This window comes from Oncorhynchus clarkii, chromosome 2, assembly GCF_045791955.1.
Source record: "Oncorhynchus clarkii lewisi isolate Uvic-CL-2024 chromosome 2, UVic_Ocla_1.0, whole genome shotgun sequence".
NCBI lineage: Eukaryota > Metazoa > Chordata > Actinopteri > Salmoniformes > Salmonidae > Oncorhynchus > Oncorhynchus clarkii.
Genome location: NC_092148.1, coordinates 49,393,504 through 49,408,579, shown reverse-complemented (window position 1 = coordinate 49,408,579; position 15,076 = coordinate 49,393,504). Strand labels below are relative to the sequence as shown.

Sequence of the window (15,076 nt, the reverse complement as noted above, 5' to 3'; positions counted from 1 at the left end):
GCAAATTACGGCAATTGTTGTCAGTGATTAGACCCTGAATTTACACTAAAGTTTTTAAAGAATGCCATTCATATGACAATTTGGATAGCCATAAATTTACAACATGAAACAGATATGCTTCACACCCCGGCAGTCCTACAATCTAAGCTAGATGCCCTCAATCTCACACAAATCATCAAGGAACCCACCAGGTACAACCCTAAATCTGTAAACAAGGGCACCCTCATAGACGTCATCCTGACCAACTGGCCCTCCAAATACACCTCCGCTGTCTTCAACCAGGATCTCAGCGATCAGTGCCTCATTGCCTGTTTCCGCTACGGATCCGCAGTCAAACGACCACCCCTCATCACTGTCAAACGCTCCCTAAAACACTTCTGTGAGCAGGCCTTTCTAATCAACCTGGCCCGGGTATCCTGGAAGGATATTGACTTCATCCCGTCAGTTGAGGATGCCCGGTCATTCTTTAAAAGTAACTTCCTCACCATTTTAGATAAGCATGCTCCGTTCAAAAAATGCAGAACTAAGAACAGATATAGCCCTTGGTTCACTCCAGAACTGATTGCCCCCGACCAGCACAAAAACATCCTGTGGCGGACTGCAATAGCATCGAATAGTCCCCGCGATATGCAACTGTTCAGGGAAGTCAGAAACCAATACACGCAGTCAGTCAGGAAAGCAAAGGCCAGCTTCTTCAGGCAGAAATTTGCATCCTGTAGCTCTAACTCCAAAAAGTTCTGGGACACTGTAAAGTCCATGGAGAACAAGAGAACCTCCTCCCAGCTGCCCACTGCACTGAGGCTAGGTAACACGGTCACCACCGATAAATCCATGATTATCGAAAACTTCAACAAGCATTTCTCAATGGCTGGCCATGCCTTCCTCCTGGCTACTCCATCCTCGGCCAACAGCTCCCCCCCCCCCCCCCCCCCCCCCGCAGCTACTCGCTCAAGCCTCTCCAGGTTCTCCTTTAACCAAATCCAGATAGCAGATGTTCTGAAAGAGCTGCAAAACCTGGACCCGTACAAATCAGCTGGGCTTGACAATCTGGACCCTCTATTTCTGAAACTATCCACCGCCATTGTCGCAACCCCTATTACCAGCCTGTTCAACCTCTCTTTCATATCGTCTGAGATCCCCAAGGATTGGAAAGCTGCCGCAGTCATCCCCCTCTTCAAAGGGGGAGACACCCTGGACCCAAACTGTTACAGACCTATATCCATCCTGCCCTGCCTATCTAAGGTCTTCGAAAGCCAAGTCAACAAACAGGTCACTGACCATCTCGAATCCCACCGTACCTTCTCCGCTGTGCAATCTGGTTTCCGAGCCGGTCACGGGTGCACCTCAGCCACGCTCAAGGTACTAAACGATATCATAACCGCCATCGATAAAAGACAGTACTGTGCAGCCGTCTTCATCGACCTGGCCAAGGCTTTCGACTGTCAATCACCATATTCTTATCGGCAGACTCAGTAGCCTCGGTTTTTCTAATGACTGCCTTGCCTGGTTCACCAACTACTGTGCAGACAGTGTTCAGTGTGTCAAATCGGAGGGCATGCTGTCCGGTCCTCTGGCAGTCTCTATGGGGGTGCCACAGGGTTCAATTCTCGGGCCGACTCTTTTCTCTGTATATATCAATGATGTTGCTCTTGCTGCGGGCAATTCCCTGATCCACCTCTACGCAGACGACACCATTCTGTATACTTCCGGCCCGTCCTTGGACACTGTGCTATCTAACCTCCAAATGAACTTCAATGCCATGCAACACTCCTTCCGTGGCCTCCAACTGCTCTTAAACGCTAGTAAAACCAAATGCATGCTTTTCAACCGTTTGCTGCCTGCACCCGCACGCCCGACTAGCATCACCACCCTGGATGGTTCTGACCTAGAATATGTGGACATCTATAAGTACCTAGGTGTCTGGCTAGACTGTAAACTCTCCTTCCAGACTCATATCAAACATCTCCAATCTAAAATCAAATCTAGAGTCGGCTTTCTATTCCACAACAAAGCCTCCTTCACTCACTCCGCCAAACTTACCCTAGTAAAACTGACTATCCTACCGATCCTCGACTTTGGCGATGTCATCTACAAAATAGCTTCCAATACTCTACTCAGCAAACTGGATGCAGTTTATCACAGTGCCATCCGTTTTGTTACTAAAGCACCTTATACCACCCACCACTGCGACCTGTATGCTCTAGTCGGCTGGCCCTCGCTACATATTCGTCGCCAGACCCACTAGCTCCAAGTCATCTACAAGTCCATGCTAGGTAAAGCTCCGCCTTATCTCAGTTCACTGGTCACGATGGCAACACCCACCCGTAGCACGCACTCCAGCAGGTGTATCTCACTGATCATTCCTAAAGCCAACACCTCATTTGGTCGCCTTTCGTTCCAGTTCTCTGCTGCCTGTGACTGGAACGAATTGCAAAAATCGCTGAAAAATCGCCCTCACCAACTTCAAACATCTGCTATCTGAGCAGCTAACCGATTGCTGTAGCTGTACATAGTCTATCGATAAATAGCCCACCCAATTTTACCTACCTCATCCCCATACTGTTTATATTTATTTACTTTTCTGCTCTTTTGCACACCAATATCTCTACCTGTACATGACCATCTGATAATTTATCACTCCAGTGTTAATCTGCAAAATTGTAATTATTCGCCTACCTCCTCATGCCTTTTGCACACAATGTATATAGACTCTCTTTTTTCTACTGTGTTTTTGACTTGTTAATTGTTTACTCCATGTGTAACTCTGTGTTGTCTGTTCACACTGCTATGCTTTATCTTGGCCAGGTCGCAGTTGCAAATGAGAATTTGTTCTCAACTAGCCTACCTGGTTAAATAAAGGTGAAAAAAAAAAGGATTGTTAAATTATTACTTACCTGTGTCCCCATTTGTCTATATGAATATCGTTCAGCTAAGCAAAACGAAAGAAGTTTGACATGATTTCACCAAAGCAGTTTGACATGATTTCACCAAAGCAGTTTGACATGACTGAAATGTTCTCTTCAACAGGACACAAATGTGTCATAAATCGAAATGGTATTTTACTATGTGTGATGTCACAACAGTATAATCGTTCTACAACGTAATCTCTCACCTGTTATTACGTTGTCTGTAACTCCATAAATCAATCAACTCTGTCAGGCTCTTAATTCAAAATACTGTAGTGATTAATACATGTAAAAAGTATTGTATCATCTGACACAGAACATTTTTGTTTGGAAAGAAAGACACAATGTATCAATAGTAATGAATAAGCAATGAACATTATAATGCATACTATTTTAATATCTGTGATTTATATTTTTCCCACAACAAATAACGTTCGTTGTACTGTATTTAGATTAATTGAAGTCTGTAATCAATATTATCAGTATCATTTTTGCGATTTAAATTAAATAAAGGGGATGAATGGGGATTGGTAGTGAACAAGGAAATCATATGTGCCTGACTCTTATTGGCTGATTCAGACAGTATGACGCTGTTCAAAATCCAATGGTGAGATGCCACACTTTGTTTAGCAGCGCAGTCATTCACATCCTTACCATCTCCACTAATAGCCCTTTCTCTTTCTCTTTCCACAAGTGCCTCCAACATTGGGCCTAGCACATTATCACATTAGGAGGGTTTCCAAAAAAAAAACGGCGTTTAAATTTGAATTTGCTCCTATTTTGGCAAGTTTTGCAATGTTGAAATTGTTTTTTTTCATTGTTCTCGCCGGGGCTGCCCGGGCGAGTGATGTGATAGAGTTCTCTGATGATGATTTCGACAGTAAAATTGGAGATCACGGGATGATTCTAGTGGAATTCTTTGCGCCATGGTAAGGTCTACAGAAACGCATAGTTAACTACATGTTGAGGCTAAATTGTTACAATTTTGTCTCCAGTGAATATACACTGTTAGCTAGCTCTATTGTCCAGTAACTCGCGCAAGAGGAATACATACACACAAAAAAAGAATAGTTAACGCTCTATAGAATTAAATAGTTGACTCTGGGTGTCAACTAACTGTTAGCTAGCTGCTAGCTAACTATATGTATTAACGTTAGCTGGTTGAGGAAACAAACACTTTTCTAACGTTAACGTTACCTACTTAATGGTTAACTCATAACATTTGCTAGGAAGTGAATGTCAAATTATTTCTTACATGCACTTTGCTGGCTACATAGCGTTGCTCGTTATCAAATATCATATGTTATACTAGCTAGCTGGGTGTCTCAGAATGGACACAGTTAGTATGTAACTAAGTTGGCTACTTTGGATGTGGCCTGGCAAGCCACAATGTTTCATATAATAGAAAATATAATTTTATTTCGTAGAGTTTCAGGTTGAGCATGAGTTTCCTCAAATGTAACTTGTCTACCTCTCAAGTTTAACTTGGAGGCTATAAGCGAGCTAAAATGGGTTTAAAAACACCTAACGTGGGAGCTTGGCATACCACTTTTGTAACCTTATGATTGGCCAGTGAAGTTTGGGTGGCTACTCCTGATTGGTCCCCAGAACAGTTAGCAGGTAGTTCAATGCTGTCAAACTTGAACAAGACTTCATCGGGTGATCAGAACCATCTATCCTTTTCAAGATAGTTAATATTTGATAACTTCATTCACAGATTTGTATTTTCCAGCAATAATGTGGATTTCTTTTTTCCTCAACATTGCGGCTGCGTTTATTAAAACGTTAATTTACACCCATCCATTTAATCCATCACGGTGGTATCAAATTCCACCTGCTTTTAAAGCCCACCCATCCTCTAGATTTCAAACTAAGTTCTGAATGGATTATTAACAGCAACATAAGGGTCAAGCTTTTGTTTTACTGATCTCAGTTTACCTCACTTGTGTGTCCCTTAGGTGTGGCCATTGTAAACGGCTAGCTCCGGAGTTTGAGGTGGCAGCAACGCGTCTGAAAGGCATTGTCGCATTGGCCAAGGTACTTTAGTCACTTAATGCACCTACCTTTTGTACATTAAAATGTTACCTTTGGATTACAACCGGTTGTGTGAAATCTCCATACTCCTGTAAAGACAGCCATGTCTACAAGGTTTATAAACTGAGTTAGTCACCTAGTTTGTGCTCTTTGTCACATTCACTAAGTAATGGCCACCTGTCATTGTGCTTTAGGTCGACTGCACGGTCCAAAACAATGTGTGCCAGAAGTACGGAGTTAGCGGTTACCCAACACTGAAGATCTTCAAAGACGGAGAGGATGCCGGTGCCTACGATGGGCCCAGAACGGCAGGTATTTGGACTTAACATGCCGTGTTAAGTCTGATACGCTTAGATACAAAAGCATAATACATGCCTGTCACCTATTGCATGTTTTGACCAGGTATTTCAATGGTCTCTCTCTCTGTCAGATGGGATTGTGAGCCATCTAAAGAAGCAGGCTGGCCCATCTTCCGTAGAGCTCAAGACCGAGGCAGATTTTACGAAGTATGTCGGAGACCGTGACGCAAGTGTTGTGGGTAGGTTAAGCCTTTGGAAGTTGACCTCTTCAATAAATAAACAAAACTAAATGACAGAGTAAAGTTTTTCAACTTTTTCCTTTGTTGTCAATCATATTTGACTGTATGGCATATTTCCTGTGTTTGTCCTGTCCAGGTTTCTTTGCTGACGGTGGAAGCCCAGCCCAAGCAGAGTTCCTTAAGTCGGCCAGTGCCCTCCGAGAGTCCTTCCGCTTTGCACACACCAACTCTGGGGAGCTTCTCCAGAAGCATGGCGTGGAGGGAGAGTGAGTGCTGCTCTTAACATTGTGTTTTCTCCACTTACCCCGAGGGTAGACCAGCTTTAATATTGCAGATTGTGGCTTCTACCAATATAATTGTCTGTATCATTTCCAATTCCCCATATATTTGTGTGTTATTATATTTCCCTAACCCCTCCCCTAGTTGGAGTAAACTAATGCACAACAACACTTAGGCTTCTACTTCCAGCTCATACATACTATATACATTTTACAAACACCATATTTTACATTGTTAGGTTCTAATTCTCAGAGTAAAAAACTCAATGGACGCTATGAAAGCTCAACCAAGTTTATTCTTCCCAGAGGATCGATACAGCTGCATTAGACACAAACCTTTTCACACAAGCACTGATATTTAACCCTTCCTCCTAGGCTGAGTGTCCACTTACACATCTGTAAAAACATTGTCTTTACTGCTAGGCAGCACACTAAGTGGTACGGGCCATTCACTTTTTATTTCTCCCTTAACGTGACCCTCTCTCCCTCAGTGACATGAATAAGTATATTTCATATTCTCAGACCCTGACAACATTAGTTATTTTGTTTCATCCTTCAGTCTCATCCTTCAGTTACCCTCAACCCCTCCTATCTCTGAATACCATCCAGATTATTTGCTATATATTAATCAGCTGTGATTCACTAAAGTTCTGAACCTTTCTAGGCGCATAGTTTCTACAGATTGTAAATGAAATGGAACAATTTTTGCTCAGAGCATGTGTGACTATGACTTTTCAAATCACCCAGCGGTGCTCTTTACAGAGTTGGCTCCAGGTAATTGTTGCAATTCTTCAGCCATTCCTGAACCTGTGACCAAAAACAAGCTACATATGGACAAAACAAATGATCTAATGATTCATATATATATATATATACATACAGTGCCTTGCGAAAGTATTCGGCCCCCTTGAACTTTGCGACCTTTTGCCACATTTCAGGCTTCAAACATAAAGATATAAAACTGTATTTTTTTGTGAAGAATCAACAACAAGTGGGACACAATCATGAAGTGGAACGACATTTATTAGATATTTCACACTTTTTTAACAAATCAAAAACTGAAAAATTGGGCGTGCAAAATTATTCAGCCCTCTTAAATTAATACTTTGTAGCGCCACCTTTTGCTGCGATTGCAGCTGTAAGTCGCTTGGGGTATGTTTCTATCAGTTTTGCACATCGAGAGACTGAAATTTTTTCCCATTCCTCCTTGCAAAACAGCTCGAGCTCAGTGAGGTTGGATGGAGAGCATTTGTGAACAGCAGTTTTCAGTTCTTTCCACAGATTCTCGATTGGATTCAGGTCTGGACTTTGACTTGGCCATTCTAACACCTGGATATGTTTATTTTTGAACCATTTCATTGTAGATTTTGCTTTATGTTTTGGATCATTGCCTTGTTGGAAGACAAATCTCCGTCCCAGTCTCAGGTCTTTTGCAGACTCCATCAGGTTTTCTTCCAGAATGGTCCTGTATTTGGCTCCATCCATCTTCCCATCAATTTTAACCATCTTCCCTGTCCCTGCTGAAGAAAAGCAGGCCCAAACCATGATGCTGCCACCACCATGTTTGACAGTGGGGATGGTGTGTTCAGCTGTGTTGCTTTTACGCCAAACATAACGTTTTGCATTGTTGCCAAAAAGTTCAATTTTGGTTTCATCTGACCAGAGCACCTTCTTCCACATGTTTGGTGTGTCTCCCAGGTGGCTTGTGGCAAACTTTAAACGACACTTTTTATGGATATCTTTAAGAAATGGCTTTCTTCTTGCCACTCTTCCATAAAGGCCAGATTTGTGCAATTTACGACTGATTGTTGTCCTATGGACAGAGTCTCCCACCTCATCTGTAGATCTCTGCAGTTCATCCAGAGTGATCATGGGCCTCTTGGCTGCATCTCTGATCAGTCTTCTCCTTGTATGAGCTGAAAGTTTAGAGGGACGGCCAGGTCTTGGTAGATTTGCAGTGGTCTGATACTCCTTCCATTTCAATATTATCACTTGCACAGTGCTCCTTGGGATGTTTAAAGCTTGGGAAATCTTTTTGTATCCAAATCCGGCTTTAAACTTCTTCACAACAGTATCTCGGACCTGCCTGGTGTGTTCCTTGTTCTTCATGATGCTCTCTGCGCTTTTAACGGACCTCTGAGACTATCACAGTGCAGGTGCATTTATACGGAGACTTGATTACACACAGGTGGATTGTATTTATCATCATTAGTCATTTAGGTCAACATTGGATCATTCAGAGATCCTCACTGAACTTCTGGAGAGAGTTTGCTGCACTGAAAGTAAAGGGGCTGAATAATTTTGCACGCCCAATTTTTCAGTTTTTGATTTGTTAAAAAAGTTTGAAATATCCAATAAATGTCGTTCCACTTCATGATTGTGTCCTACTTGTTGTTGATTCTTCACAAAAAAAGCCTGTTTGAAGCCTGAAATGTGGCAAAAGGTCGCAAAGTTCAAGGGGGCCGAATACTTTCGCAAGGCACTGTATATATATATATATATATATATATAATTCCATTGGTTGCGAGAATTTTGTATACTTTATATAGAAAAACTCAAACATGTTGAATCCGGTGTTTTTGTGTATCAGTTCATAGATTATGTTTGAGTGTCCTTGTCTCTCGATCTGACTGCTTGTGTTCTGTTTTATTGCAGGGGAATCATTCTGTTCCGTCCAGCACGCCTCAGCAACAAATTTGAAGAGAGCAGTATCAAGTTCAGTGAGGACAAGTTCACCAATGCCATGATCAAGAAGTTTGTCCAGGACAACATGTGAGTTTTACCACCTCAAAACGTTCTCCCTCGTGTTGCCAGCAGTAAAAAAGCATAGGCAGTTTGAATTGATTTTTGTTGTTGGTGTATTTAATGAATTCTTCTGAGATTCATGGGCCAGTTAAGTCCAATTTCTCTGTGAAGAGCAGCCCTTATTTTTTTTTATTTTTTTTCAATCCCACAGTCGAGATGGTTGAGATGGTGACATATTTTTAACAAGTTGTACATCTTTTACACTGCATTTTGGATGCTGACATTAATGAAACGAGTTTTACCTCTTACACTGATATAATTATTTTTTTTCTCCATCAGCTTTGGAATGTGCCCCCACATGACTGATGACAATAAGGACCAAATGAAGGACAAGGACCTGCTGGTGGCCTACTATGATGTGGACTATGAGAAGAACCCCAAAGGCTCCAACTACTGGAGGAACCGGTAGGGTCCCTAATAAATAACACTTACTCCCAGGAGGGAACCTCCTTTGTGTGCCTTAGTGTATTTTCTCTAGCTGTCAGTTCCCAAGACTACACAAAATGAGGTACAAGTTTACTCTGAATTCTGGTTTCCTGGACACTGATGGGGAAAAGCATGTTCAATGGAGATTTGCAACAGATTTGCATACAAGTGGACTCTTTGGGATCCATGACAAAATGTTCCAAAGCATTGTTGTATGAACCCAGCTCCCTCTCTCTTGCTGTCTATAGGGTAATGAAGGTGGCCAAGAGCTTCCTGGACCAGGGGAAAACGCTGAACTTTGCCGTGGCCAGCAAGAACAGCTTCAGCCACGACATCTCTGAGATGGGCCTGGATGCCAGCTCCGGAGAGCTGCCCGTGGTCGGCATCCGCACTGCCAAGGGAGACAAATACGTCATGGCTGAGGAGTTCTCGTAAGTGTCACTCACCATGCAACTCAAAATGGCACTTCGGACATGGTATCTCTTAGGTTAGGGTGACGTAGAACTGGGCGATATAGACACAAATGCGATAAATTCCAATGTTTTTTGGGGGGGGGGGGGGGTGCTAGAGCTTAACTTTGTCCATATCGCGATAAATGTAACTTTTGCTCGATAACAACAAATACCATAACATTTAACTGACAGTTGCTTTACATTACAAGCAGCAGGGCTCTAGAGTTTTATTATTATTTTTTTAATTTAATTTTTTTTTTTTTTTTTACATTTTCTTCCCAGTGACAAGACAACTGAGATGGTGGCCTATGATTAAAAAAAAAGTAAACTCTTTGATCTAGGAAATGCATCATTGATATTATGTGCAACCTGTCAAAATTGATCCAGAATAATCTATGTATTTTTCGACTCCTCAGAGAATTTGCTGACGTCTTTGTGCACATTGGCCTAAGGGACATATTATTGACCACCCGAGGAAGTGGGAACTCAAAACACTTAGCTAGATTGCTAAATCTAAAATATGGTATTGCTGCTTAATTTCTGACTCTCTCAGTAAATGTAGGCTAATGTCCTACAAAAACATTGTCCAGGGCTAGGCTACTTGATGCAGGGCTATTCACTGTGAGCGATGTGCTCCGCGGCACATCAACACCATACCACACTACAGCCTACTCCGGCTGTAAAGTGGCGCCATGAAATTAGTATTATGAGGTGAGGCATGTATGATGTACTCTCAGGAAAGCTGTTACACTCCCCTCTGTAACTAGAACGACAGTCGTTTTTCTGTCTTTTTCCCGCAATAGCATTTTGAGCAACGGTCATACAATGCCTTCAAAGTATTCACACCACCTTGACTTTTTCCACGTTTTGTTGTTGCAGCCTGAATTTTGTCCTGAATACAGTGTTATGTTTGGGGAACATCTGCTACAGCACATTACTGAGTACCTCTCCATATTTCCCGGCATAGTGGTGGCTGCATCGTGTTTGTGTGCCTGTAATCGTTAAGGGGGAGTTTTTCAGGATAAAAAAATAAACGAAATAGAGCTAAGCACAGGCAAAATCCTAGAGGAAAACCTGGTTCAGTCTGCTTTCCACCAGACACTGGGAGATGAATTCACCTTTCAGTAGGATAATAACATAAAACACACGGCCAAATCTACACTGGAGTTGCTTACCAAGAGGACCATGAATGTTCCTGAGTGGCTGAGTTAGATTTTCGTCAACTATAGCAAAACCTGAAAAATGGTTGTCTAGCAATGATCAACAACCAATTTGACAGGGCTTGAAGATTTTTGAAAAGAATAATGGGCAAATGTTGCACAATCCAGGTGTGGAAAGCTCTTAGAGACTTACCCAGAAAGACTTAATGCTGCCAAAGGTGATTTTAACATGATTGATTCAGGGGGTTGAATATTTATGTAATCAAAAAAAAATGTAACATCAATTTGATTTTTTTCCCCCCATGAGTATTTTGTGTTGATCGTTGACAAACGACTAAATCCATTTTTAATCTCACTTTGTAACACACCAACATGTGGAAAAAGTCCAGGGTTGTGAATATCTTCTGAAGGCACTGTATGCTTGGGGTTCTCAAAATGCATCGCTCCCTCGTCTTTGTGCACAGTGGGGCGAGGGAGTGAGCGTCAGCAGCCGACAGGGACAGGTAGATACTGTTAACTCGAAATGACACAACAAGGTTCCAGTTTAACAAAGTTTACTATACCGTATGAACACACTACAAGGTAGCCATTCCACTCAAGGCTAGGTCATCAACAACCAAACTTCCCGTGCAGGCGCACTCTTGACAGTGATAGCCCCGTAATAACAGAAATATAGGGATACTTAAAACATGAACTTAACAGATACTTTCGTAGCAGGAATCAACATAATGCATAGGCTATTACTGTTGACCAAATAATGGTTTTTAGAACAATCTACAGGAACGTTGTGGATCAAAATGACCAATGTAAGCCAAAATGCTTTGGCAAGAGGAAGACAATGTGTATGTCTAATTTTTCGTTGTATCGTTCCAGCTCTAGGGTGACAGACTGGTTAATGATTTAGTGGTTATGAGTTTATTGATCTACCTGTAATTTACCTAGGGAATTCACACACACTCATCACCTTCACGTAACAGTGAGTACAACCTGCCATTGAATTCCATTAATATTTCAAGCGACCCTTGAAGAATGCTAAAAAGCACTTGGGGCTTTTGGAGCCAAATTTGTGACATTTAAACTCTGTGGCAAAGGATATCATGTACACTTTCCACCCAATATAGAAGCACTAATGGGTCTTGATGACCTCGGTGGAAGTAGAAACGTCCTGTGTCTGGGTTTTATTTCCCCACATGCTATTCCCTACTGATTCAGTCCAATGTCTTGGTCTTCCACAGACGTGACGGCAAGGCCCTGGAGCGTTTCCTGCAGGACTACTTTGACGGCAAGCTGAAGCGTTACCTCAAGTCTGAGCCCAGCCCTGAGAACAATGACGGCCCCGTCAAGGTGAGTCAGCACTTGAGACTGAAATTGCAAGTGGTTAAGGGTGGGTGCTCCCAAACCTGGGGGAGAAACACAGCAACTCAATGATTTCCAATGAGAGCAGTGTGTTGGGGGGGAGGGCCTAGGTTTATGTTGTGCTGTTTGAGAGATTCCCCTAGTTTACGCCATTTTTAATAAAGCACGTGTTTTCTCAAGGTTTGTCTGTGTAAACCATTCTCACCAAGGCTAACTTAATTTTTTTTTCTCCGTTCTCCAGACTGTGGTGGCTGAGAACTTTGACGCCATTGTGAACAACGAGGAAAAGGACGTGCTGATTGAGTTCTACGCCCCGTGGTGCGGCCACTGCAAGAGCCTGGAGCCCAAGTGGAAAGAGCTGGGAGAGAAGGTAAGGGCTACTGATTTTTAAATCTTGACTATGTCATGGCCATTCTACATTGGCACGTGAGACTAACCCTTTCCCTCCCCTACCTCACAGCTGTCCAGTGATCCCAACATTGTCATCGCAAAGATGGACGCCACAGCCAATGACGTCCCATCTCAATACGAAGTCAGAGGGTGAGTGATAAGTCTTCCAAGTCAGAACTATTTGGAAAGTGCTTGACACACACAGGACCTACATGTCAAACAAGTCCTGTCTGTGTTACACCTTGATCTTCATGCCCCCCCAACACTGTTTCAGATTTCCCACCATCTTCTTTGCTCCAGCTGGACAGAAAATGAGCCCAAAGAAATATGAGGTTCGTCCCGAGTATACATAACATATACATACGCCTTGGGTTAAAGTATCTGGCTCATGTAAGACTGAAAGGATATTCCCATTTAGACCTCATTGTCTCACGTTGATGCAGCAGCTTACCTGGGTTTGATGTTGTTTTTTTCAGGGTGCTCGCGAGGTCAGTGATTTTATCTCCTACCTGAAGAGGGAGGCCACCAACCCTCTGGTGGCTCAAGAAGAGAAGTCCAAGAAGAAGCAGACCGAGCTATAGAAGCTCAACTGGAGCCAACATTCAGAGGCGGGAAACACTGATGGAACTAAATTATATTCCAATTTTTAGTGAACTACAGAATGCTCTGAACCCTCCCTTGGGTCCTGCTGCTCTGGGAACACTGGAAGGTGGTGGTGGTGGCCAGGGCCTGCCTGATTTTAAAATGTATGGAAAGAGGGACAGTTTTGAAATTGAGATTATTTCCCCTGGTCTGTACCTCTGATGCACTTTGGTTTGAGACCAATTTCCAGTCATCTATTGTTTAGTTTTTTCTGAAAGCGGGGTGGTTATGGTAATTTTATTTTTAACCACGTTTTTGTACATTTTGGAAGGATTGGGAATAAAAGGCCCACAAAACAAAATTCATGTTTTTATTTGAATTTATGGAGAAATGTATCTGTTTTCAGTCGGGTGTATAGAACATTATTAAGCTGTGTATGACCCTAGTAGTAGAATAGAAAAAATATATAATTCCTTGAGGAATTTTATGGTAATTAGGATCTAAAACATATTCTTCAAAACCACAGAGGACCATTCTATAGAATGTTGCACTTTTAATGTTTTTATAGCTTACTCCTTGACCTAAAAACATGCTCCATGGAGATACTCCATTGAAAGGCTGTTTTAGTCCAGGAATAGGCTTATTCTGTTTCCAGGAAACCGGCCTTGATTATGAGAGGCCATTTCCAAAGACACCAGTGTGCACTATCTTTTGTAACAAAGTCGAGTGTAATGGTTTATTTTCCTCTTGTGAAAACAGTTTGTGCTTTGCAGATGTTGCTGTATAATGTCATTGATCTTTGAGCAGAGGTGTGAAATTCTTCTGTGACCACTGATTCATAGATTAAGCACCTGAATGGTTAAGAGCAGGGGTAAGAGTACTATACTATATTTGAGTACTATATGAGAAGGTCTTGTCACATTTCCTAGGTGGCAAAGGTCTGCCTACAGACTGCTATATCGAACTGCTAATACAGTTTGGGGTGGCAGGTGGCCTAGAGGTTAGAGCGTTGGGCCAGTAACCAAATGGTTGCTAAATTGAATCCCCGAGCTGACAAGGTAAAAATCTGTCGTTCTGTACCTGAACAAGGCAGTTAACCCACTTGCTCAAACTAGCCCGTCATTGTTTTTTATTTATTTTTATTTCACCTTTATTTAACCAGGTAGGCTAGTTGAGAACAAGTTCTCATTTGCAACTGCGACCTGGCCAAGATAAAGCATAGCAGTGTGAACAGACAACACATGGAGTAAACAATTAACAAGTCAATAACACAGAAAAAAAGGAGAGTATATACATTGTGTGCAAAAGGCATGAGGAGGTAGGCGAATAATTACAATTTTGCAGATTAACACGAGTGATAAATGATCAGATGGTCATGTACAGGTAGAGATATTGGTGTGCAGTATGGGGATGAGGTAGGTAAAAATGGGTGGGCTATGTACCGATAGACTATGTACAGCTGCAGCGATCGGTTAGCTGCTCAGATAGCAGATGTTTGAAGTTGGTGAGGGAGATAAAAGTCTCCCAACTTCAGCGATTTTTGCAATTCGTTTCAGTCACAGGCAGCAGAGAACTGGAACGAAAGGCGGCCAAATGAGGTGTTGGCTTTAGGGATGATCAGTGAGATACACCTGCTGGAGCGCGTGCTACGGGTGGGTGTTGCCATCGTGACCAGTGAACTGAGATAAGGCGGAGCTTTACCTAGCATGGACTTGTAGATGACCTGGAGCCAGTGGGTCTAGCGACGAATATGTAGCGAGGGCCAGCCGACTAGAGCATACAGGTCGCAGTGGTGGGTGGTATAAGGCGCTTTAGTGACAAAACGGATGGCACTGTGATAAACTGCATCCAGTTTGCTGAGTGTTGGAAGCAATTTTGTAGATGAGAATTTGTTCTTAAATTACTTGCCTGGAAAATAAAAATACAGGACTTGTAAAGGCCCAGTGCACTACTATTGTGAAACAATATTTTTGCCCTAAAATATATTTTGTATTAATTTATTTTCTTTTGGGGGGGGGTGCTGCAGTACCCCTACTTCCTGCTGCTATGTCTCCGAGTTCCAATCTGTGTGAATCAGACTTGAACGCTGGAATTAACTGATTTTCCTCTCCAGTAGGGGGCAGCATCTTTTGGGCTTTTTCAGCACATT

At 42.4% G+C, this 15,076-nt stretch overlaps 1 protein-coding gene across 1 annotated transcript; it reads left to right on the top strand.

Moving 5' to 3' along the window:
• Positions 1-3,498: 3,498 nt before the first annotated feature.
• Positions 3,499-13,288, top strand: LOC139368883 (protein disulfide-isomerase A3-like). The gene is made up of 13 exons (XM_071108350.1): positions 3,499-3,835; positions 4,865-4,943; positions 5,135-5,252; positions 5,371-5,478; positions 5,615-5,744; positions 8,412-8,528; positions 8,841-8,966; positions 9,236-9,418; positions 11,835-11,943; positions 12,197-12,325; positions 12,416-12,495; positions 12,620-12,677; positions 12,822-13,288. The coding sequence occupies exons 1-13, from the start codon at positions 3,702-3,704 to the stop codon at positions 12,924-12,926; spliced, it is 1,476 nt and encodes a 491-aa protein (XP_070964451.1). The 5' UTR covers positions 3,499-3,701; the 3' UTR covers positions 12,927-13,288.
• The last annotated feature ends 1,788 nt before the right edge of the window (positions 13,289-15,076 follow it).

Coding starts and splice junctions, on each gene's coding strand:
- LOC139368883 (XM_071108350.1), top strand. CDS start 3,702: ATGTTGAAATTGTTTTTTTTCATTGTTCTCGCCGGGGCTGCCCGGGCG. Junction 5,479..5,614: donor CCGTGACGCAAGTGTTGTGG/GTAGGTTAAGCC, acceptor TGTCCTGTCCAG/GTTTCTTTGCTGACGGTGGA. Junction 8,967..9,235: donor TCCAACTACTGGAGGAACCG/GTAGGGTCCCTA, acceptor TGCTGTCTATAG/GGTAATGAAGGTGGCCAAGA.